This window comes from Microtus oregoni, unplaced genomic scaffold (assembly GCF_018167655.1).
Source record: "Microtus oregoni isolate MIOR12 unplaced genomic scaffold, Mior012 000033F_ref0000390, whole genome shotgun sequence".
In the NCBI taxonomy this organism is placed as follows: Eukaryota; Metazoa; Chordata; class Mammalia; order Rodentia; family Cricetidae; genus Microtus; species Microtus oregoni.
Window position 1 is genome coordinate 14,142,102 of NW_024543092.1, and position 26,246 is coordinate 14,168,347.

At 44.4% G+C, this 26,246-nt stretch overlaps 1 protein-coding gene across 2 annotated transcripts in view; it reads left to right on the top strand.

Moving 5' to 3' along the window:
• Nucleotides 1-26,246, top strand: part of Tiam2 (TIAM Rac1 associated GEF 2) — a 129,712-nt gene that overhangs the window by 63,493 nt on the left and 39,973 nt on the right. For both annotated transcript variants that reach the window (XM_041680056.1, XM_041680057.1), the window contains one exon: nucleotides 18,767-18,870. In XM_041680056.1, coding sequence (XP_041535990.1) covers nucleotides 18,767-18,870 — 104 coding nt within the window. The remainder of the gene's footprint in view (nucleotides 1-18,766; nucleotides 18,871-26,246) is intronic.

Below are 26,246 nucleotides of genomic sequence, written 5' to 3' on the forward strand. Positions count from 1 at the left end.
CGTGAAATACCCGTATGGGGAACCACGTGAAGCAGATGTTCTGAATTTGCTGTTTCCACCTCTCTTGCCTGTTCTCTTAGAATCAGAGGCCCTAGCTGACTACCTGCCGCTTCCCTCTGTTGTCATGGAGCGTCCAGGCCAGCTTCCCTAGAAGCATAAGGTGGCTTTTGATCTTGGGAACACCTGAGCAATTTTTCCACACTGTCCTGCATTGCTAATGGATTTGCAATAGAGATCTCTGCGTGCTGATCAAGAATGAGTGTGAAAAGCAAAAGAGAGGCCATTAGGAAGGAATTTAATAATAGGGCAGGCTTGTGAGGTCATCTTTGGAATTAAGCATCAGATTGTAAGATTCAACAAGGTATCTCGTGCTTTCTCTTCCTCTTCTAGGATGCTGTTCCCATCTACAATATCATGAGGTTGACTGTTGGCTTAGAAAAGCGGGTGTCATGAAACAGAAATTATGATAGAGCTAATTAAAGGGACCATCATTCAGCTTACCCTAGGCTGCTATTCTGACCCTGAATGGCCTGTGTTATGTGTCCGTTGTTGGATTGATTATTTTTAAGGAACACTCCCTACCTGCTCTTCCTCTGTGTTTTATCATAACCAGAAGGTACTGCGGCCTGTATTATCTTTCCTATTCTGGGAATAAACCTCTACAAAATAGCAAAAGATGTGTGCAGACTTCTTTCTCTCCTCTCCTCTCCTCTCCTCTCCTCTCCTCTCCTCTCCTCTTCTCTTTTCTTCTGGCAGTGCCCACCTTCCTGGGGCAGTACAGATATCTGCTGGCACCTTCCCTGCATGGGGCTTCCCCTCCAGCTAGACTAGAGTGTGTCAAGATTTAACCCCTTTCTCAGACAGAGCACAGCCTCCTGGGCCCCAGGATTTAGGGTTTATCCCCCCTTTTTTTTGTGAGCTCCAGGTGACTATTCCATGGCCATGCGCCTATGCACCATAGTGGACTGCTTTTTCATATACTCTACAAAATGGAATTTTTCTTTTCTTTTTCATTTTTGAGATAGTGGTGTTGCTTGAGGGAAATTGAGTTCTTAGGAACTTTGAAGGTTAAGGGTAGGAATAAAATCTGGGGTGAGCAGGTAAGAAATTGAGAAAAAAACAGAGCTAGTTTCTCATTTGAACATCACGTCCTATGTGTAAGGGGAGCTTACTTATGGGTGTGCTAAGACGGGGGTGTGGGGACAGTCACCCAGGTCCCGAGTCAGACCTGAGTTTGAGGACTGGGTACTCTTAGGGGTAGGATGTGGGTAGTAGGTTGAGTCACAGAGGGTGCTAACTCCCTTCCAATCCGTTGCAGAGGCGGTTTTGAGATGTATCCACGGCCGCCTTCAGGTGACCACTGGAACTGAGCCACAGGGTGGAATATATAGCAAGACCTTGTTTCAAATTAAATAACAATAATACCAAAAAAAAACCCTTACTTCGATTTATCTCTCTGTGAAATAGAAGAAAAGCAATCCCGTTGTCCTATTATGATATTAAAATTTACACAAATAAGCATTTAAGTAGCTTTGGAGAAGGGATCTTAAGACAACTTTGGGCTGTCCTCAGAGCAACCTCTTTAGTGTGTTAAGTCAGACGTGTCCCACCCATGGGCATGGCTAGAAGGGACTCTACTTAGAAAGGAGGGAGGGAGGGAAGGAAGACCCCAAGTCCATTCTACAGAGGCTGGGTCTCCACCTACTGATGTTTCTGAAGGATAAGACTGACTTTTGAAAAAGGGGAAACTGGATAAACCCCCTGTGGAGTAGGGAGAAAGATGTGTGCAGTTGTTGGGGGCATATTTGACCATCTCAGGGAATGGATGCAGACCCTTTCCTGCTGGGTGTTGAAGGGAAAAGCCCTGGGAACAGGCTGCATCTGGCTCTGGGCTCTGGTCTACTTCTGGTTTTAGTCACATGTACAAACATCTACACCGGTCTCTTATTTGGCCTCTAGCCATAGCAGAAAGAAGGGTGGTCACATCAGGGGGAGGTGGAGAGAGATCACAAAGGACATGGAGGCTAGTCTAGAAGAGGTATCCTGCTCGTATTTGAGACTTCTTGATAATTAAGACGATTGGTTAAATGAGTCTCAAACTCACCCCCTGAGTTTAAGAAAGACAGACTCCTGGGCTCCATCTCCTGCAGACAATTAGGTCAAGCCCGTTTCTGAGCCACTAGGTCTCTGCTCCACAGGAGGAGGGTCTCTAATGAGTAGTGGAACCATTCTCTCCCCAGCTCCCCTAAGCCGAGGTTCTGAGGACCCAGTGAGATAATGTGTCACGTAGTTATTAATATGGCTGGCATCTCAGGGTGTCCATCAGTTAGGGATTGAGCCCCAGCCTACTATCATCCTCCAGAACTCTCCGAAAGCGCTGGCACTTGGTTAGCCTTCCTCTTTTGGTCCTTGCCCCTGCCAAGGACACACTGATCCTATTAACGCTGGGAGTAGCCTTGCTCTCATGGCTCTGGTCCCACAGCAGAAGCCACAGGGCCACCGTGTTTGAGCGAAGTACCTTTGACTCCTCAGGAATGAATGAATGGCTGTTTGATTTCTGCCTTACATATTTGAATTTCCATAATAGTTACCCATTCCAGGGAGAGCAAATGCCCACAGGCTATATTTGACCTGAGTAGAAATGCTAATAAAGAATTTTTACAGAGAGAATTAATTTTATCACTGGAATTCCCCCCAAAGAGGCCAGTGTTATTTTTGACCCAACAAGGACACCATTGAAGGAGTTGGGCGTCTCCAAGCTGTTTGTGCTCTGATGCTGTTAGTGCTGGTTTTGTGATTTATGCATGAAGTTTTTTTTTTTTTTTTTTTTTTTTTTTCCTGGTGTTTGCTGGCCCTTGAGCAATCTCAGCAGCTTTTAGCAAAGTCTTTCTTCCCGGGCATAAAGTTTGTGAATGAAGATTTTTGCAAACACTAGACTCCCCCATGGTTTTCTTCATGCAAACAACTGTTACTATGGCCTGGAAGTGGTGGTGGGCATTGGGGGAGATGTGGGTAAAGTTGTTTCCTATGGAATCTCAACCATATATGCAGAGGCTAAAGACGGGGGCCATGGAAAGACGTTGGCAGTTCTGCTGGGGCCAGGCTGTGATGCCTTGAATTCTGGAAGCCTAGGAAAGAGCTGAGAACTGCCTGACCTTCCCTAGCCATTTGGGGGACATGGGACATGTTTGCTGGCCCCTTGGCCTCTGGAATGTACCTGCCACAATATCTACCACTGTAACTTCACTGCCAATGATCATCAATAACTGTTACTTTGCTGATCACGAGTCTTCTTGTTAACTCCTCTGGGGATGACGTGACAGTTTCCATGTTGAAATCAGAGCAGCTGTGTGATTGCTGCCTGAAGCCCTCCCAGGATTGGGTTCACCGACGTTCCCTTCTGGAAGAGATGAGAGCTCTGGAGGGGCATGAGGCTTTGCCTCACTGCTTGGATATACATATAAGTGGTTAACAATTGCTAAGAAAGTTTACCAGCATCTTTAGCAAAACCTGATTGTGTATCATTTCCCTGAACATCAGATGCCTATACACTATACGGTCCGAGTAAAGTCTCCAAGAGCTACCTGTGGGCTGTGCCACTCTCAAGAGGCCTCTGAGTGTTACGATGCCATGCTTGGTCTCACAGGCAAGCCAGGTCGCTAATGGTGTAGTTCCCGGAAGCCTTTAAAGAGAAACCGTGGTGGCTGTTCGCACACAAAGAAGAATCAGTCCTCGCTTTTCCACAGTTGCTTCCAGTGTCACTCGCTCACTTCTGCCCTCGTTGCTCCTCTTTGGTCCTCGGCCTGAAGATGAATTTTCTTCTAGTTCATTCCGCTATTTGAAGGAACTGACGTCTTCAAATGCAAGCAGGAAGCAGAGAGGGTGAGCCCTCCTCCAGGATATACTTCCTCCAGTACATCCTGAATCTCTCCAAATAGCACTACAAGCTAGAGACTCAATGTAAACATGGGAGCCTAGAGGGGTCTTTTCTTATTCAAATGAGAAATTCAAATTCAGTGGGCCCATATGTGGGCTTACTTCTTTCAGCTCTCTATAAATTCCTGCAATTCAGGGCTGGCCAGTCTCTCCCCATTGACTCTTGTGTCCAATCCCTGTTCTAGATTGCTTCATTGCTGCTCCTCCCTGTTGCCCCTCCCCCAACAGTTCCGCTATTGACAATATCATCAGTTTTCTCAATTGGTGATATAGTGTATACTGTACAGTTCCAGCAGTATGAAAGGCTAAACAGTGATGACCGAGTTCACTGAAACTGTAGGTACAGTAGTTAAATGCGAGGATATTAGCTGGGCAGCTTATGTCCAAGTCCTGATTCTTGGCTCATCCACTTCCTGACTGTGTGCTCCCAGGAAAGTCAATTAACTTCTCTGGTTAGTTTTAGACACTAAAAGGGTCTAGGACTTTTATGAATTAACAAGCTGGTATTTGGAAAGTAGTAGTAGTGCCTGATATGTAGGAAGAGCTACGAAACTGTGTGTGTTAAATAAGTAGGTAAGTTTCTCTTGCTCTGCCCTGAGCCTTGAGTTTTTCTTCCAGGCTTAGTTCTTGGTTTCTTTTTCTTCCTGATCTGTTGTAATAGGAGCATTTACTCTGTAGTATTAAGAGCGGCGGGCTGCGTCCCTGGCACCCGGCTGCCCACATGGCTAGCTTATGCCTGAAATAATTACACAGAAACTGTATTCTTTTAAACACCGCTTGGCCCATTATATCTAGCCTTTTCTCGCACCTGGACTAGTCCATTTCTAATAATGTGGCTTACCAGAGAAGATCTTAACCTGTGTCTGTCTGGAGTGGGAGAATCATGGCGACTCCCTGACTCAGCTTCTTTCTCCCAGCATTCTGTTCAGTCTACTCTGCCTACTTAATTTTCTGTCCTCTTAAAGGGCCAAGGCAGTCTCTTTATTTAACCAATGAAATCAACACAAAACAGCAGACTCCCACATCACTGATCTGGAGAAGTGTAAATATTGGGGAGCATGCTGGGATGCTTCCTGCTTTAAGGATTACAGGTGTGTTCACAGCTGGAGTTTTGAGGTTCTGGGGATGGAACCGGGGCTTCCTGAATGTTAGGCGAGCATTCTGAGCCGCATCCTTAGCCTTCTGTTTTGCCGTTCTGCACTGTCTTGGTTATGTTAATGTCCATTCCCTAACTAGCTGGCCTGCGAATGTGGAGTGTTTTAGGGAGGCAGAACAGTCAGAGTCAAAGAATAAACGTGATGAGAGAAATAAAGGTCCATGAGATGTAGAGCCACGAGTCAAAGACTGCTTACCGATAGAGGAGGGGTGGATTCCGTGGCTCCCGATGGAGCTTGGCCCACTGCCCTTGCTGGTCTCACCTCCAGGCTGTGCGATAGTTTGGTTTCATGTGGCAGTCCCTGGGTTTAATGCAGAAATACGAAATTTAACATATAGTCCTACCCTTGAGATTCTGTGGTGGGAGGCGGATGTGGGGAGAGTCACTGTCTAGAGTTGTATTGCTTCCTTCGATCTCAGGGACAGCCCCATGGACAGTAATGATGTGACAGTACCGAGACACCGGCTGACACTCTGTCCTCCCACAGCAGGAGGGCACTGTCCTGTCTTTTATCATCAGTGTGCCAGGCGTGTAAGCAAAGTCACCCTGTGATTACTTGATTGAATATATAAGATACCCATGCCTATTACATATACCAAGGGTTTATTTAGAATGCAGAGAATCATACTTGTAGCTAAGAAGGGAACACTGGCTTTGTTCATTGCTTGAGGTCGAATCTGTGATGTAATGCTTTGGCTCAGAAGGTTTCTGGTTTAAGCCTTTAAGTTGAGGGAATCAATTCCTGTGCTTAATCCTGAATTCAGGAACTTCAGATTATGCTGTGGGATAATTCTCTTCTACACTGTAAAGATTTGTCACTCGTATTAGTTTAATAAAATGCTGATTGGCCAATAGCCAGGCAGGAAGTATTGGCAGGGCAACCAGACTAGGAGAATTCTAGAAATAGAATTCTCAAGTTAGATACAGAGGAAGCAAGATGAGAATGCCTTACTGGGAAAAGGTACCAAGCTACATGGCTAGACATGGTTAAGAATTATGGGTTAATTTAAGTTGTAAGAGATAGTTAGTAATAAGCCTGAACAATAGGTCAAACAGTTTATCAATAATATAAGCCTCTGTGTGTTTCTTTAGGACTGAATGACTGTGGGACCAGGTGGGACAGAAACTTCCATCTACACATTTAGGTCTGTAAAATGAGACGTGTGACTTCCTACCACAGTAGAAGTACAAAGCATCTACTGAGAAACCAGTGTCTTTAGGAAAATAGACCCCCCCCATCCTTGTGTTAGTTCATGTTTATTATGACAGTAATTTGCTATGTTTTCTAGGCCTACCTTGAACTTGATCTCCTTGTATTTCTCTGCCCCCCATCCTAGAATTATAGGTGTTTGCCACCACACCCAACTAATTTTTATTATTATCTTCTTCTCTTTCATGTGGTAGTTTGATGTCTAGTTTCCTGAGTTCATTGCATCTTTGACTTGTTATGAAAAGGTTTGGCACAGTTCAGATCATCTCAATTTGTGACTTTGTGGTAGCTTTGAATTCATTCAGTTGGAAATGGACCTAGGAAATTTCTCTTGTGTGTCTACTGCCAAGAACTCTGGCCCACTGACCCCAGAACGGGGAGAAGAATGCCAGCACTATTTCTGGAGCAGTAGGGTCCCTGCCCTTGGCCTCCCATGTGCTGGCTGTGGAAGCTGGGGTTCCCAACAGCAGCTAATTGCTGTCTGGCCTAGCCTACTTAACCTTCCAGCACACCCCCGGCCAGCTGCTATTTGTTTATCTAATTCTGACTTTCATGTTTCTGTAGAGGAATAAGAATGTTAAACTTCTGTGAATTTTGGGCAGATATTTATAGCAGAATTTAGCACAATTCTTTGAGAGTTCATTGAATTCCATCATGTGTGTATGTAGTGTATGCATGCATCTGTGTACGTGGGTATATGCATTTAAGATAGATACCTTCCTTGCTTACCCTTTGCCTTGTCTTTTGAGGCAGGATCTCTCATTAAATTTGGATCTTGCTGATTCATCAAGGGTGGCTGGGCAGCAAGCTCCCAGCCACACATCCTCCATGCTGCTCCTATTGCTGTATATGTCCTGGCAAACCTGACCTCAGGTCTCCATGCTCGTGTGGCAAGCCATTATGAGCTGAGCCACCTCTTCAGGCCCCAAATTTCACCATTTTTACTGGACAAACATGGTGAGCAGAGGGGGCTTCAGAGGAGGAACGTTGGCTTCTTGACCTGAGTGCCCATCACCAGCTTTGCTTGGCCACTGAACCCTTAGCTACGTGGTTGTGTTTTGATCTTCAGGAGGTCAGAATGTGTTCTTTAGAGAGGAGAGGGCCACCTTTTCTGGCAGGTATACATGATGAGGTATGGATGAAAAGTGGCTCTTTTGTTTTGTTTTGTTTTAGGTTGGTGGGAATAGAAGTTTATAGAAACTGTACCTATGCCTGCTTCTGTTTTAGGATTGTGTTCTATAGGAAGAAGGGAGCTGCCTCCAGGCTATGGGGAGAGAGCCCAGGCTCTTTGTGTTTTGAGCCCTGAGAGCGCCCTATCTGCCTGACATAGGAGTCAGTTTGCTGCCTTGCAGAACTGCTCTGTGTGTTCTTGCCATCACTTACCCATGACCAAGAAAGCCTTTGACAGCGGGAACTTGGAGGGACAATGAGGGGTTTGAGGCACTGCAGCCTCTGCTTCAGTCACTACATCACCACAGTGAGTAAACAGGCAAAGGCTTTGAGGACTCCTTTTAGAATCGAATTTTCATTATGTGTGTTGTATGTGCGTGTGTGCGTGTGTGCCATGTGCGTCTGCATACCTCAGAAAGCAGAGGTGAGTGCAGTTATAAGGACTCTGTCAGCATGACGTTAAGGCATTCTTGATGAGAGTGGCTATCAGAGGTGGTCAGCAAAGCCTTCCAGATTTATCAACCCAATGTCATGAAATAGTGGGGAGGTGACCTCAGGACATCTGCAGTGAACTGCATCCCACATGGAGGACTCCAGACTGGCTTGTGACTGTGCGTGGCAGAGAACCAGGTGGTCTGGCCTCGTGCGCCTGCCAGCGGATATCCTCAGAGTAAGCCAATGCGACCTGGACTAGCTGCTCTTTATGTTTGCCCTGCCATTTCTGCCATATCACAGATAAACCCAAACCACACCTAGAAAGGGGCATTAGCTTCCCTATCTCCAGGGTGGGTCAAATTTGAGCATGCGTTTGAGTTAAATTGGTGGCAGCAGCATTTATAAAGGGCTATGGGTTCTCAGCAAGGACTCCTGGTTCCAGCTTCTGTGACTGTGCACACAGCCCTCTATTTCCTGTTCCCTTCTCTCCAGATGAGGCACGGGCAAGCCAGTTAGGACTTTTTCCTCCCCAGCTCTAATGTTCATTTATTAAATAGGATTTAAGGAACAATTTAACTTCTATCACAATGCCCATGTTTTATAAAAGTTTACAAAGTCAAAAAAGCAAAACATTGGTATTTTGGTCTTGCTACAAATCCCTTCACCTCTTTAAATAGTGCCAGGTCCCGATGACTGGGAGAGGTGTTGGTTAAGACTATGATAATAGCAGGCTGTCTCCATGCAAAGATCACAGGGCCCCAGGAGCTCTAATTATCCCCCGCTCGGTCTGGTGGCGGAGAGACATGTTATTATCCTACTCTCACAGCTGGGTAAATCAAGGCACAGGCACATGATGTCACTGGTAACTTGGACAAGGTCATAGTCAGTCCCAGAGGACACCATGGCGCTGTTTGTCCATCCATGTGGGAATTGTCTGCATTTTCACAACTTTTCCTTTATGGAAAATGTCATGTAAAGCCTAGTCATAATCCGCCTGGTGGTATGGCAGATGCAGAGGGCGGGGCGGAGGTGGTGGTTCTTGCTGTCTTAGCTAGCAATGACAGTCAGTAACCACCTGCCTGGTGGTGTTTGGGATTTCTCTTGGCAGTGAATTGTTGGAGATCCCATTGTTTATAGTGATAACTCCAAAATATCCTTTCTTCTGCCATTTTGATGGTTCATAGTTGTTATGATTCTGTGCACAAGAGACCTTGGCCAGGGAGAGCTCATGCCATGTAGACAGAACTTAGAGAACTTGGGAAGTTTTATTGGGGGAAGGGGAGAGAGAGAGAGAGAGAGAGAGAGAGAGAGAGAGAGAGAGAGAGAGAAAGACAGAGACAGAAAGAGATGCAGAGAAAAAGAGGAAGAGAAAAAAGAAGTAGGCGGAGTTTCATCTATTAAAAGGACAGCCTGCCTTGCATGTAGCCTTGACACAGGGGTGACCACTCACTCTGCTAGGTCCCCAGGGGGCAGGGCCAGGTGTGCCAGGATGCTAACAACAGTGACCCTCACTAACCCTATAACAATGTGGCCACATTTCCTGCGCCTTGTTTTTAGCGTTCCCTTGCAGGAGATGCACCATGAATCCTAGCTTGTCTCCTGTATCTTCGGCATTGATTCGTGACCCTCTTTTGAAAAGCATGATGTTACACACACCGGATGATTTACTTTTGAAGTGTACCCTTTGTGATTTCTTTCTAGTGTCTTCATGAAACTGTATGACCACAACCCCTTCCATCCCAGGAAGCTATGTCATGTGAATAGAGTTGCTCCATGTGTAGCTCGTCGTATCTGTTCTCTTCAGTAGCCTGCCTATAAACTGTTTTGCCCTCTCCTCCCTTGTACTGTGTTTTCTAGGTCTCCTGATATTGAGATCAGCCTCTCACTCCTCTAACAGCAGAATAATAATCTGTTTATTTTACCCTGGTTTATGCAGCAGAATAAATAGTAGCTCTTGCTGGAATGGCCATGCCTTGTCCCCTCTCCCCGCAGCACCAATCCTCCTCCTACAGATTTTTTTTTTTGACTAGGTTTCTTTCCCAGGATCTTTACAAATAACTAGTTGAGAGTTTTGGACTTAAAATCCATTTTACCGGGAGTCTTTTGGGCTGAGAATACAACTCAGCTGGCGGGGTGCTTATCTACCGTGCATAAGACCCTCCTTCTTCAGCAGTGCCTAGCTTCATGTCTGTAATCACGGGCTCTGGGCTCCGTGAAACCCCAGGTGAGAGATGCGGGGGGCGGGGGGGGAGATAAGAGGGAAGGGAGAATGAGTTTCCGAGACTGGGATATAGTGTTGTCCGTCTGTCACATGCGCCTGAATGTAATCAGCTGTCACTTGGTTGTTTTCCCAGACAGTGTGACTGTCTGGTGGGACCAAGGGTACTTTGGGAGAATTCCCTGTACTCCCCACTCCCTTTGTTTCCATCACCACAGCTCCCAAGTCACTGTCTTCGCACACCTGGAGAACAAGGTGGCATCCGAGGGAAAGCGGCCTCCTCAGCTCTCTTGGCCTTCTAAGGAGGCCGAGTGTTACCCAAAGCATGGCAGTAGCCAGCTGCCCTTTGCTACCCTGCAAACGTTGGCCTTGCTTCTTCTCTGTGATTCAAGGAGATTTGTCACCAGACAGTTGGGTCAGACCCTGGCAGCCTGTTATTAACAAGTTTTACTGCCTGCATTTTGCTTTTGTCCAACACCAGTGCTTGCTGCGTTGTCTATAGTGTTGTCTGTTGAATTGTGGCCTTGGGTTAAGTGAACTTGGGAGATTTATGAAGTTTACATTTTTCTGGCAGGATATGTATGCAGTGGTAGAATCGATTTCCCCGCAAGCTTCACGGTGACATTCAAACGGCTGTTTGGAATGTCCTCCACACAGAATAATAATAAGTTTTGGAGGGGCTGGCAGATGGCTCACTTGGTAAAAGGCACCATGCAAGTGTAATGACCCGAGCTTGATCTCCAGGATTTATGTCAAACAAACAAACAAAACAAAAATCCACCACCATGACCATCACCGCTAACAACAACAAAACCCCCCAAAAACTAGCCACTGTGGTGTGTGCTTGCAATTCCTGTGCTGGGAAGGCAGAGGCAGGCCAATTCCTGGGGTTAGCAGGTCAACCAGGCTGGCCTACTTGGGAAATTCCAGGCTAGTGAGAGAATCCTTCTTCAAAGACAAACTTTGTTGTTGTTTAAATGTTGACCTGAGGAATGATACTGAAGTTAACCTCTGGCCTTCACACATGTGTGTACCTTCCCCTGCATAAACACCTATACACACATAGAAATACACACACACACACACACATGCACATGACAGACACACAGACACATTGACAGGCAGAGAGACAGATAAACACACACACACACACATAGACAGACACACAGATACATGGACAGACAGACAGGTATGCACACACACACACAGAATCTTAAATCACAGTCAGATAAGTAGATTGAATTTTTATGTAATAATAACATGTGGCATTAAATAATGTTTTTTTGGTTGGGCAGTCAGGTCAGGACTTGCTTAACCTTGAATGGGGTCAGTTCCATTATTTTTCTCAGCCTCTGAAACGTGTGTTTATTATTTCCTTTAAGTATCTTATTGCCATCCTGTTTCTTGGACAATTGGCGAGTAATATTTGCCTGGACAACAGAGCACAGTAAATGTCTTTAATGAAAGGTGCCATAGGCCACTGTGCTTTAAAGTAAAACTTGAATACAACTCAGGGAATCTAAATTAGTTAAAAATAGCCCCGGTTATATAAAACTCATAGAGTTCAGACTAAAATGGAGGCACTTCCCAGCATTCTTTGCAAACGGACTCCACATTTGGTGTGTTCTCTATGCTGCCTTTTCATACACTGGGTTAGCAGGGAACTGTGGGATAGCTGGGCTGGCTTGGAGGACTCTCAATTTTGTATGTATAAAGAGCTATTGGTTAGCCGGCAGCTTTGACTTACTCAAATATTGATCTTCTCTTCAAATTGCATTTGTAGTTGAGGAAGAAAAAAGCAAAAGATGCACAAAGAAGAATTGAATGAGATAAGATTTCTCTGGTTACAGTGCAGAGTGAGACCAGAGTTGACACAAACTGTCGTCTGAATGCCAGTAGCTGATGAATGCATGTAGACGAAGGACCTCTCACAGGACTCAAATTAATCTCACATGTTGCAGGAAGCTTTTGGGATTTTCATTGTATTAGTTTTCTTGTCCTTATGCCAAAATACCTAAAAAAAAAGCAGCTTAAGGAAGGGTATGTATTGGTTTGTAGTTGATCGTGACCATGAAGATACGGTGGTTGGAGCACGGTGATCCTGTTGCATCCACAGTTGGGAAGCAGGGAGAAAGGGATGCTGGTGCTTGCTGCCTCTCTCCTTTTTAAACAGTCTAGGGTCTCGACCCATGGGGTGGTACTAACTGCATTTTACAATAAGTCTTCCCACCATGACTAGATTAATCTAGAAACTTCCTAGACACACGCCCAGAGAGATCTGTCTCCTAGATGGATCTAGATCAAGACGCAGAGGAGAAAACACAAAGGAACTGAGCCAAGGATTAGTGCTGTTTCTAAGTAAATGTAAACCACCTCTTGGAGGCCGCAGGGGCCTTGGCCTCTCCACAGCATGCAGCATACGGTAACCAAAGGGAAATATGACGTCCGCTTGTTTCGTTGAGAACGTTGCCAAGAGGTTCTGCCTTATGGAAGTTCTATCACTCTGGCACCCCTCCCTCCAATCCCATCACACCTTGGCAGTTGTCTGTGATAAAATGCCGGTACAGGTCCCTGTGTCGCTGCAGTGCCAGGTGTGAGTGGCCTACAGATGGCCTTCAGAGTCCTTAGGTCTGCCATTTACAGATTGGAACACAACTTGAAGAGCTACAGATTGACTTACTCTTTTCACCTTGTGGCATATGTGGTCAGTCTACTTGGCCCTTTAGGAATTGTGGAGGTAGTTAATAATATAGTTTTTATTTCAGGATAGGGAAAATGCATGATCAAAACAGGGTCTTTGGACCCGACAGCATTGCAGTCAGTATACTATAATATACTTGGAAAGGGAGTTGTTCAGTGGCGGAGTCTCCAGGACTAAACGGAAGTTGTCCTGCCTGCCCTTCCAACTGTGGTTGACTCATCCCCACGTTGAAGCACAGCCCAAAGCTGTGACTGCCTCCCTCATCCGTATGGGGGATTTGTATAGCAGAAAAACTGGCTTAGAGTTCTGGAAGCTCAAACCCAAGGTCAAGTCCAAGGACATTAGTAGGTTGGGCCTTTGACCAACCAGTGGCCTTGACCTCCGCATCCTCGCGTGGCAGGAGGCAGAGAGAAGAGTGTGCACACCACTGAGAGTCATTTTCTGGTGCACTGATGTCATATCCCGGGGACCTCATCAGGTCCCGTCTCCTGGCATTGTCAGGGGCAGTCCTTTCCCAAACATGGCTTCTGGGTTACACTTGCACACTGTAGCGACTTCCATAGTTAAGTCCTCAAAAATGCAAGGAAATTACATCCTACAAGTTACATTTGTTGTTTGTTTGGAGCATGGTTGCCGGATGCCATCTGGGGTCTTTCCTTGAGTTTCATTTGTAGTTGCTGCTCCTGAGGACCCAGGGACCGACAGTTCTCAGATTTTTGGATAGGGTGGGTCTTAGCTCGCTAGATTCAGTTGTCTTGTCCTAGGCAGGTTTCAACCCCAACAACTTCAAGGCCAGAACCAACATCCCTTCCTGTCCTTGAGGCCACGAGCAGCCTGGAGTTAACCTTTGTCAGTTGCCACTTGGGGAGCTGTCCAGGGGCTGGAAAGAATGCAAGCCCTCTTCCTTTGCTACCCGGGACTATAGGACATACCAGCTATATAAAACAAACACAGCTGACTCCTCAAATGAGGCTTCCTTAGGACTAAGCTGCAGGGTGGATGCCACAGGGATGGTCCTGCCCACAGGTCCGCTTCGAGTTTCCCCTATTCCCGTTTCAGAGAATTCCTCCTTGTTCCTTATCAGGGTTCACACGAGGTACTGCTTCTTACAGGACAGGAAGTAAACAGAGAAACCTACTTTCCTGCACATTAACTGATGCTGTCTTGCATATTAAATGTGCTAGCTCAGATTTGGAAGCAATACAATTGTAATCTTTAGATTAAAACCACCACGTACGTGAATGGGACCGATCTCAACTCCTGCGTTTCCTGGCGTTTCTATTTTTAAACTGGTACCCAAGATGCTATTCTAGCGCAGGTTTTGCCCTTTAATTGAGTAGGATTTGACTCTGCCAGTGGCACTAATGGGGCATGTGCTGACACATAGCTCAGGAAGACTTTGAATTACTAGGTGTCGCCTACCTAAAGACTTGTGTTTTCCCTGCTTGTCTGTCAAGAACTGGCGGGCATATGGTATAGTAGAGAGGCAATGGCTTTCCGTGACAGACTGGCTGGCATGTCGTCCACCTCTAGAAAATACCTCTGATTCAAGGAGGAAAAGCAGTTGAGTGTGAAGTCAGCACGGCTGGCTCCTGACACGGTGCCTGATGACCGCTCGGTGCCTGGCACCCATCTCAACGCTGAGCTCTCTAAATTGTGTGTGGAGGAGTAGACGCTCACGTAGCTCCTTGCGTCTTGGTTCTCTCACCTGCCAAATAGAAGCTCTTGCTGGCCATGTTAAATGGTAGGCTTTTCAATTTGCAAGCCCTCACCCCAGACTTGATTTCCACAAGGCACACAAGACAGACAAGGGCATAAATTTAACACATGCAGAAGTAGCTCTGTTGACGGGTTTACAATTTGGCTGTTTTTCATTACTGCTATCATGGGTCCTGGACAGCACTGGGTGCAGTGTGGGCGGGAGCATACACTTAGTGTGACCCTACAGGATCCCCTCCAGCATGAGAAGTCCTGGTCAGGTAAAACCTAGAATTAGGATGTATGTCCTGACTTTAGCTGCTCTTGCCTAGGATGTGGGCAGCATGTGGGTGTGGCGGTTGGGTAGGCATTCAGTACCCAGCATACTTAAGCAGCTGTGTACACAAGCGCTCAGATTTGGCCAGCCTACACTGTTTTTTTATTGCTGGTTTTCGATTCTTCCAGAATGCACTTCCCCCCTCTTTCTCCTCTAGAAACAGCACACAGGGCTCGCCCCATGTGGGTTGCACAGGTTACTACCCCATTTGTTGCTGTGGCAAGACTCCTTACAAAGGGAACCTAGGGAAATCTGAGGCTACTGCCCATCGAGGTGGGAAGTCAGCAGCCAGTGAGAGCCAGAGGCATCTGCTTAATTGCTTCTGCAGTCAGGAAGCAGAGAGAGACGAATGCTGGTCCTCCGCTTGCTGTCTCTTTATTCTGCCCAGCCTATTGAATGGTGCCACAGCAATCAGAGTGTGTCATCCTACTCAATTAACCTAATCTAGAAACCCCCTGCGACATGCCCACAGGTTCGTCTCCTAGGTATCTGTCAAAGTGATGACTGATACTAGCTGCCACATAGGTCACTGGTGAAGTTTTAGACTCTTGAAGGCAGGTTGCCAGCCATCGACTGTGTCGAGCATGGCTCTCCTAGAGTCTTGCCAATCTCCAGGACAATGCTAGCTCATGATTGACATCCTGGGGATTCTATGTGTTAAGATACACTGTGCCTGTGACATCTGGATGGTGAGGCAGCTCTCAGGGATGTCTAGAGCACCCTTCTCTGGGTCCCAGGGGATGGTGCAATGAAGTTGGTTCCCATGGGCTAGCCTGCCCAGGCTTGCATTCACAGAAAGCACCAGAAGTACCTACAAGCTCTCTGTCGTTAAGGAGATGAAGGTGGTGGAGGGGCTCCTTGGAGTGGACAGGGTCCTAACAAGATGTATATCCATGTTCAGTCCCTGGGTACAAGCCACACCTTTCTCTTCCTTACCTGCGGCATGGTCTTGGGAAGTCAATGAGCCTATAAGACCTATGGTGGCTGGGAAAGTCTCCCATAAGTTCCAAAGTTTTGTGAATATATTCAATGGATGACTCAGAATTAGCTCGGCACCCACTCCCACACCTCCCATGCTATTTTCACTCGCATCCATCTGGCCCCTCAGGCTCCAGGGCTGTGGTCTGAACCCTTCCTGGGATGGGAGACTGAGTCTTGTTTCTGTCCCCAGCATGCAGCACCTGCCAGGTGTGAGAGGGCTGCTGTCACAGTCTCCATTGTGAATAAAAACATGTACGGCCTTTGTGTCATATTTCCTGTGCTTGATGGAGCCTGCTGTTTACAGGGTGAAGGCAGCAGAATGCTAATCCGATTCTGTTACCTAGGCGATGTACTTGCCCGTTGTGGGGCTTCTGTGATGTTACTCTACTTTTCTTCGTGTTTCTCTGACTTTTTTTGCCTCTATTTCTCCTACATCCTTTGCATTGGTGTTTCCAGAGACCTAGCCTTTCTTTTGTCTTTTTGTTTTGTTTTTGAGACAGTCCCTTGAACTTGCTATGTTCAAGGATGACCTTGAACTTCTGATCCTCCTGCCTTTACCTCCTTACTGCTGGGATTACAGGCAAATACCTCTGTGCCTGGTTTATGTGGTTCCTAGGATTGAACTCAGGGCCTTGTGCATGCTTGTTATGTATTCTACCAACCAAGCTGCAGCCCTCTGAAATCCTTGGTCCTTTCGAGAGGATCTTTATACTTTCTCTGGGAGGTGTCATGTATGTGGGCGGTGTCATGTATGACTTACTAGGTGTATCCCAGTGACATCCAGGTCCACATCTGTGAAGACCTTTTCGGCTGGACCGCTGACCATCTCCTGCTGGAAGATCTAGTTGTATCTTAGCTTTGCCAAAAGTAGGCTTGAAATTTCCATGCCTTGCCCTCTTTAGGGTTTCCCATCAGCTGAACCACCAAAGACACTAAATCCAGCATCTCTTCAGATGAGTTTGCGTTCTGTATCTTGCACTTTATAGAAGTAAGGGCTGTGTGGGGTTCATTTCCTCAAATGCTGTCATTTCTCTGCCCATTTTATTGAAATTTTTAAAGTTTACTCTTACCCTATTTTGTAAACATCTGTATCCTTCTACCTCATCTACTTCCGATTTATTTTGCTGCCCATGCCTTACTCTCCTCCCATTCCTGTATCTCAGGCAGTTTTCTGTATACAAATGTATCATAGTCGCTGATTGACTTCAGCTTGGCTTTTCTTAGCTGGTTCCCACTCATGAAATTCCCTTGTTGCCTGCCCTGCCTTATTGCCTATATATTTAAGACAAATAAGCATCCCTCAGATTTATAGTCTCTGTCAAGCATTTCCTTTTTATGAAACCCCTTAATGTGCAAGGAGAATGAGTTTTTCTTGAGTCCCTCTCAGCCCTGTGTGTTCTTTTTAAGCTCAATCTTTTCCCCACTCATGGCTTATATCCTCCCATGAGCAGACCCAAGATTGTCTTCCATATCTTTGCATCTCTAGCACCTCTCATAGTCTCATGGGAAATAGCCAGTGCACAAAAAGCCCATATTGGATGGATGGATGGATGGATGGATGGATGGAGCGAGTGATGGAACAATGCATTGTTGTGTTGCTGTGTCCATGGGAACAGGAAGATTTTCCTTGTATTCATGATAAAGTTGATCTCCCTTGTCCAAAGGGGAGAACACAACAGAGTAAGGTGACCATAGTGGAGGAACTGAGGTTGAACATTTTTGCTTAGTGTTCCTTTTATCATGTAGTGGACCTGCTAGTGAGGGGTTGCTTCATGTAGTGATAGGGGCCTGGGAGAGGCAATCCCAGACACACTTGCCTTCATCGCTAATCAGAGCTTCCCCAGGGTCTGTTCCTGCCTTTGTGATGGGTACCACCTCACCTGGCTTGTTTAATTTTATAGTGACAATTTCTGGAGTGTGACTTGGTGTCCATGCAGGGAGGGAGGAGATGCTGGAAGAGGCAAGGAGAAAGAGAACGTGGAGCTGTAGATTTCTGTAGAAGACTGGGATGCATTCTGGAGACCCCTACGCCATCTTCAGTGTGACTTGAGTGCTTGCATCCTTCCGCACCAGTCAAGGCTGAGCATCTCCAGGTCTTACGGTGGCTCTCTGCCCAATCCTGCCCTACAGTCCCATTGTCACTTAGTTTATTTTGGAGCTCGACCTACTCAGATGGTCTAACTACTTGTTGTAGCTGCCTGGGATCTGAAACCATCTGGTTTTTCCTAGCTGGGGGGGAGGGGGAGTCTATCAAATTGGAAGGAAAACCTGTGCCGTTTTTGTGTAGAGGCAGGTCTTTCCATCTCTCTGGAATTTCATTAACTTGAAATTGAGTGGAGAGAATTGTTGAAGCGGGCGTGTATATATAATAAGTGTAGGCTTTAAGACTCACCACCAATACAAGGAGGTTGGCAAGGGTTTGCTCTCGGGATGAAGCTGCAATTGGTGCCAGAAATGGAATCACATTCTCAAGTGAACAAGTTGTGACTTGCCAGTGGTGTCTGTGGTATTACGTCATTTGTTTTCCAAGATATCTCTGGCAATTTTGTTCTCTCCTAGCCAAAAATAGGGAGCTACCAACAAAGGTCATTGCTGTTAGGTTTCTGGTCCAAAGGCATTATTGGAGTTGAGAGCCTAGTGCAGCGGTTTGTGCCACAACAGGAGAGGTGACAAGGCAGGGAAGCCATTATTATGCTCTTCTCTTTCTCCAGAAGCCCTGAAAATGCTGCTGTCAGTCAGCAAGGTCCCAGATCTGCCCCTGCAGGCACCAGCTGTGTGCATAGGACAGACACACTGGCGTCTTTAAGGACGGCAATTTCCTTCCTTTCTCTATTTTTCTCTTAGGGTCGACTCTTAAGGCAACCATTACTGCTCACTGGGAATGACCACACCTTTGTGTCTTTTGTCCTTGTTGTCTTCTGCAGATTTCAGCAATGTCCCTGATATCACAACAGGCCTGAAAAGGAGTCAGACAGATGGCACCCTGGATCAGGTGTCCCACAGAGAGAAGACGGAGCAGACATTTCGGGTAAGATGTCGGCCCAGGTCACAAGCCAAGGGCCAGGCAGCCAAGCGCTAATTCCTACCAGTCCCTGAGGTTGGGGATATAAAAGATGGATTTTCCTATTCCTGGGTCCACTAGATGATGCAAAGCCTGTGTCCTTCTAAATATTGAAATCCCTATGTAAGTGTGTGCATGTACTTTTTGATTTGTTGTTGCTGTTTTGGTCTATGTATTTGTTTGTTTCATTTTGCTTTGGTTTTTGAGCTAGTTTGAACTGGTCTAGAGCTAACTGTGTAGCTCAGGCAGGTGTCAAACTCACAGTGACTGATTTGGTTCCAGCTCTGAGCACTGGGATTACAGGTAAATATCGCCACACCCACACCTGTTTGTTCCTTCTTTTAAAAAAGTTATTTGTGCTGGGTGTGGTGGCACACATCTTTAATCCAGCACTCGGGAGGCAGAGGCAGGTGGATCTCTGTGAGTTCGAGGCCAGCCTGGTCTATAAGAGCTAGTTCCAGCTCCGAGGCTACAGAGAAATCCTGTCTCGAAAAACCAAAATGAAAATTTATTTGTGTGTTTGTGTATGATATATGCCCATGTATGCTCATATGTGTGTGTGAATGTATGTGTGTGATTGTGAGTGTGTGATGTATGTCCTTGTATGAGTACACTTGTCCACGCATGATCATGTGTGTGTGCGTGTGTGTGATAAATGTTCATGTATGTGTACACTTGCCCTTACATAGGCAGAGACTGCTCTTTTTTGTCCCACCTGTCTAGACCTGAATAATATCACAGATATTATATTAATTACAACACTGTTTAGCTTATGTTTCTTATTAACTAACTCTTACATCTCAAATTAACCCATTTCTGTTAATTTATGTATTGCCATGAGGCTGTGGCCTACTAGTAAGGTTGGTAATGTTCCAATACCCTTCTCTGGCAGCTACGTGGCATCTCCTTGATTCTGCCTACTCTCTCTATATATCTCTGCCTGGATTTTCCACTTGGCTTTACTCTGCTAAGCCACTGGCCAAAACAGCTTTATTAATCAACCAATAAAAGCAGCACATATACAGAAAGACATCCACATCATCTCCCTTTTTCTGTCTAAATAAAAAGGAAGGTTTTAACTTTAACACAGTAGAATAACATATACAAAATAATTATCACGCAAGAATTATAGTTACAATATTTCTTTGAGACTGTAAAGTTTGACATCTATTTATCTTTTATCATAACAAAGAAAAACTATAACTATTTGTTTTCAACTCCATCAAAGATGCCAGAAGGATATAATATTACCTACATAAACAGGAAGTACATTGTAAGCAACTTCCAAACTCTAGAATTGACAGAGACATCTCACTTCCTGAACAGTAACCCAAAGTTCTTCTGTAACATTGGGACATCTATCTTCAGCCTACAGGTTCATAGTATCTGACAGACTTTTCCATGAAGCAAGAAATTTGAAAGATTGTTCCATCTATATTGGCAGTTTGTCAGTCACTTCTCTGTGTCCTGCAGAATGTCTGCCAGACTCTTTCATGAAGCAGGAACCCTGAAGGACTGTCTCACCTCTTTTGACAAATTCAGTAGTCTTTTTTCTGTGGGTCCTGCATGTCCATTTCATACAACATAACATCAAGAAGTCCAGGCAAGAGCAGTTTCTTGCCCAAATGGTTAGCCTTGTCATATTGAAGGCAAATTCCATGACGAATTTCTTCAATGCCCATCAACCTCCCTGAAGTAATTGGTGCTGCCAGAAACAGACATGTCTCACTGTTGAGAAAAGTCTAAGTTCTTAAAAACCTTTTAAATATCACATTCTGTAAGTTTTTGAAGTACTAAAGATTACCTATCTAACTGAAATATATCTCTGTATAGCTAGAAAACCTAATTAACATAAGTAAAAGTTTGATTATTACAGATGATTATCTACTAATCTCTATTTCTTAACTATACATTACATTTTAAATAAGCTTCACAAACACAATACCTTAAATAAGAGTAAAGTATACTTACAACAAAATTGACTTTAAATTTGTATCAATAGACCAAGATCCATACCACTATAAATTATTTATCTTTATATCATATCTCCTTTAATGAAAACAAACATTTATAAACAATCATTTTGGGAATTTGGGTGTAGTTTTCTCCAAACTGCTTTTTACTGTTTATTAGGCAAAGTATTCTTTTGGGTTCATGGAGACCTTTTGGGGAGTCTTGTTCCATCAAACCATATTAGCCTGGAAGGAATCCATAGGTTCTCATCTTCTATGGAAATATTTCCAAAGTAACATATACTTAGACTCAAAATTTGAAATCAAGATACTTTCACATTGGTTTAACTTAGCAGCTCCCAGATTCAAATATCTCTCTGCAATCAAAAAATTCAAAGAAAACACAATAATATATAAAATCTAGACTCTCTCTGTATATTCCATCTTATAAGAGTTATTTTTCTTTACTTTAATCTCTTTTATATTACTTTTACTGTCACTTTAAAGAGTTTTATTTTTTTAAACAATTTCTTTTTATAACTGTCTGTACTCATTTTCTTCTTTCTCCCAAGTCTACAAACATTTTTTTTTTAAAACACACTGTGACTTGTTTAGAGGTCTTTTATGTGTGAATCTGTTTTTATTGCATATCTGTAATCATTTTCTAACCAGGAGTGCATTTTTTTTAAAAATGCTAGGTGGGTGTGGCTAGGACCAACTCTTCAGCCCTATCTGTTGGCTCTGCTCCACCCAATATGGCGGAGGCACATTTATCACCTCTGTGAGTCATACTCACCATCCCAACTCCAGGAATGCAGCAGGTCTATGCCACATTAAGCAACTAGTGACACCATTTAAGTGCAGGACCTCCTGAAAGAACAAAAGCTATTTGTGCTCTAAGCGGGAAGCTGTCTTTCAAAGAAGCTGAGCAGTTTTTGCTGCTAATGCTGTGTCAGGAAGTCTTCTCTTAAAGGATCTGCATCTTTGCTTGCCTCTAGCAAACAGAGTCCGCCCGAGAAGATGCTGCTGCCAAGAAGCCATGCTTAACTCTGTTCTTTTGTGTCTAGAACGTATTCCCCAGCTCTCTCAAGTTTTCTGTGGATGTAGTTGCCCCACATTGGGTGTCATTATGTAGTCAGAGACTGCTCTTTTGTTCCTGGCTGCCCAGACCCGATGGCTTAAGCTTCTTATTAACTAATTCTTACATCTTAAATTAACCCATTTCTATTAATTTATGTATCACCACGAGACTGTAGCCTACTGGTAAGGTTGGTAAGGTTCTGGCATCCTTTTCCTTTGACAGCTACATGGTGTCCCCTTGATTTTTGGGGGCCAGCCTCGACAACAGTACTTCTTGCCAGGGAAGAGGCATGGGGATTTAGAAATATAGTAAAGAATCTGAAGACGTGAATGAAAATAATAAAATGGAGAAACACATAGGATGGTATTGGGAGGGAATTTTAGTGAGTACTGAAATTCGCCTGTGTTTAATTTCCAAATGCTTAAAATACCCCTGACCCCAAAAGGTAGGAGTAAGACAAAAAATTACATTAACATGATAGAAGGAAATGAACATGCCATTTGAAGGTCATGGGCTACATCCACAGTTAAACATTCTGCTGCTAGAACAAAGCAAGTCATGCTCACTCTCTAGACCAAAACATTCTGTAGGCAAATCACTCCCTGGGTGGAATCCAACATTATCTCCATAAAGGAACTAGACCTTTAGTTGGATCCTTAGACTCTTGAGGTAGGAACATATCTACTTCTCTATGCCTGGAATACAAAGTTTGGCTATTAGCCACGTCTGTTGACAATAACCTTGAGAGAGCAGAACTCTCTGGTCTACATCTAGGTGAGACCTTTGTTTGAGGTGGAAGCACAATAACCTTGAAGGAACTAGGGGTAAGTTCCAACTCTCTGACCTTTGGTTAACGTGGAAATAGACTCATATTTTTGGGACTCTACACTTGATTCTGCCTACTCTCTTTATAATATCTCTATTCAGATTTCCCTCCTGGCTTTACTCTGCGAAGTCATTGGTTAAAACAGCTTTATTAATCAACCAATAAATTTATTTATTAAATAAATAAATAAAATAAAAGCAACATATATATAGAAGGACATCCTAAATAGTCCAGTCATGCTCATATATATGTGTGTGAGTATGTGTGTATACGACATATGCCCATGTATGAGTACAGTTGCCTGTGCATGCTCATATGTGTGCGTGTGTGTGTGTGATGTGTGTCCATGTATGAGTTTACTTGTTCATGCATGCTCATGTGTGTGTGGAGGCCAGAGGTTGATGTTGACTGTCTTTGTCTATCACTGTCCTTATTTTCTGAGATAGTCTCACTGAACCTGTTGCATTCTAGATAGGCTGGCCAGTGAGCCCCAGGGACCCTCACTGAACCTGTTGCATTCTAGATAGGCTGGCCAGTGAGCCCCAGGGACTCTCCTCTTTTCTCTTCCCCAGTGTTGGGCTTACAGACGTGCCCTGCCCCCATTGGCTTTTATGTAGTTTCTGGGGATTGCATTTTATCCATTTATTCGTTTGAAGTGAGGACTTACAGTGCCCATTTACTTTAATCCTGGCTTCTGGCACGCCATTAAAGAGTAAGGAAAACAGGGTCATTCCTACCTCAGGAAGTCTGCTTAGAAATCTGAGGCAGTCTTAACCTTGGGTATCAGGAAAGTCATGGTCAGTTGCTATTCCTATCCCTAACTTTTTTTTAAACCAAAGCTAAATTATTATTTTTGTACTGTTGTTTTTCTAATGTTTGGTTGTAGTAAAATTTACATAACAAGGGCCTGGAGAGATGCTCAAGCAGTTAAGAGCATTAACTGTTCTTTTAGAGGACCTGGGTTCAATTCCTATCACCCACATGGCAAAATACTATCTTTAATTTCAGTTCCAGGGGACCCAGCACCCTCTTTCAACCATATGTGGGTACCAGGCACTCTCATGTTACATAGACATACATACAAGCAAAATACTCACAAACATAAAATACATATGCATGTGTATATACCTATCTGTATCTATATCTATATATCTCACATAGTTTGCCTTTTTAACCATGCTCATATGTGCACTTCAGTGGTATGGCACGTGATCAGGGTACCCTCCACTATCACTGACTGCCCTTTGCCTCCAGAACTTTTTCGACTCTATTCCTGTTAAGGGTCACTTTCCATCTACTTCCACTCCATGGTCTCATCTGAACTTTCTTCTCAGTTGCCAATTGTATGTCCTGCTATAAAAGCAAAATGATATGAACCTCACTCAGCATGGTGGTGCGTGCCTTAATCCTAGTACTTAGGAGGTGAACACAGGAGGACCAGGAGTACAAAGTTGTTCTCAGCTATATAGCAAGTTCGAGAGAAATATGAAAACATTTCTTAAAAAAAAAAAAGTCCACAAAAAATAGACAACGACAGAACACAGGTCTCACCCTGTGTTTTGACCTGCCTGGTCTTTTTTCACTTAGCAGGATGCCTTCTTTGTTTATCTGTGTGATAAAATGTATCAGATTTTCACTCCTTTTTAAAGTGAAGTAATATCCCATTGCAAGTAGACACCTCATTCTATTTACTGTCCATCTATTGGTTGACACATTAGTCCCTTGTGAGTGAGACTACAGTGGTTAATCGGCATCCACGAGTCCACTGAAATCCTTACCTTGAGGTTTTGGGGTACGTGGCTGGGAGTGATTTGGTAGATCATGGCTCTTCCATGTTTGGCTTTGTGACGGGAGGTGCAAACATTGCCTGCAGCATGGAACCTTTTGCCTGCTTAGCGGTCATGGACCAGAGCTCAGTTCACCCATGTCCTCAGTGGCATTTTCTGTCTTTGTTTCCATTCCTACGTTTTTCGGTTGTTCATGATCTTACCCCTTCAGTCTAGAATTTGAGATTATAATTCAAATTTATAGTCCTTATTTTTTTTACTTGAATATAAAACAGAAATAGAGGATATTTGGCGATGGATGTCTCTAAAATGCTAGTTCTTGTAGAATCACATGTCATTTGAACTGAGACTGACACTGAGGGCCTGGGCCCTTGGTAAGTGGCATGTAGCATAGCCTTCAGAGTTGGCATCCACTGAGGAGGTGGATTAGGTGAGAGCCCACCAGCCTCAGGTTGCTGCATGATCAGCCCCTCCCCCGTCTTTCCAGCCCAGCCCTGCTCCCGGCAGGCTCCTGAGGGCTCTTTCTTCTTCTGTAGTTCTGCCATGGTTCTGGATGTCCAGTCTTATTCCAGGACACAGTTTTGTTTTTTTCCTCTGAAGATGCTACAGTTCCATTTTCTCTCTGTTGGACCTTTGTAGAAAGCTCAGTATTATAGCTGTCTTTTCTGTACATGGAACAGAGGATCACAGAATATCTTCTTGACGAGTCCTGTTTGCTTTGCCTTAATTTTCTTGAAGCCACATTCCTCGAAGGACTCATGGAACTGGCTCTGTGTTGGCAGTGAGGGTACCTCGGGCCACAGGCACAGTGCAGCGATTGGAGGAAGATCACTCAACCCTGTTGAGTATAATGCTTTTCTTTCAGTGATAATTTGCTTGAGTTCCTAATAAGAAAATTTAATTTTTACTTTTTAATCTTTTATTTTTTTAAAAAAAGATTCGATGAAAGAGATGTGAGAAGTTAAAAGAATTGGCATAGTAAGATCGTTTCCAACTATTCCTTGACAGTGTGTGTCATAGCTAAGCAAAAAACAAGTGAGCAGTGTTACATCCATTAGAAGTGGAGAAATGAAAGCTCAAGTTTGAGGGGAAATTTGGATGATACAAGTTTTATTTTCCATTATAAAAAACTGGAAAACTGGTGAAGCCAGTCTAGTCTACAGGCTAGCCAGAGCAAGAAAAGTGAGGTCCTGTCTTAAAAACAACCTAAAAAATGGTGAGGGGAGAAAACACACACACACACACACACACACACACACACACACCAAAAAATGGAGCAGAGAATGTAGCATGTATAATAAAAACCCAGAGACAGATATTGGGGTTCAACCTGAACATCAGAAAACCAAAGCAGCCAAGCCATTAGAGAGCTCTGACCTCTAAGAAGTCTTCAGACTGAAAGAGAGAGAGTTCCTATCTCACCCTGCTTTATATTCCTCTCTAGTCCTGGGATTAAAGGTGTGCACCACCACCGTCTGTGGCTAAGTAGTGTGGATGCTGGGATTAAAGGTGTGTGCAACTGATACCTGGCCTGTATGGTTGACTAGTGTGACTGCTTTCCATTGCCCTTCAAACAAGCTTTATTTACTAAAACATAAAGAATATACCGCTATCAGAGAACATATCAGAAGAGGGTCAGGTTGAGTATCTTGATATATCTGCATTCCATCTGAGAAATATCTTGGGGAAAAGACCCA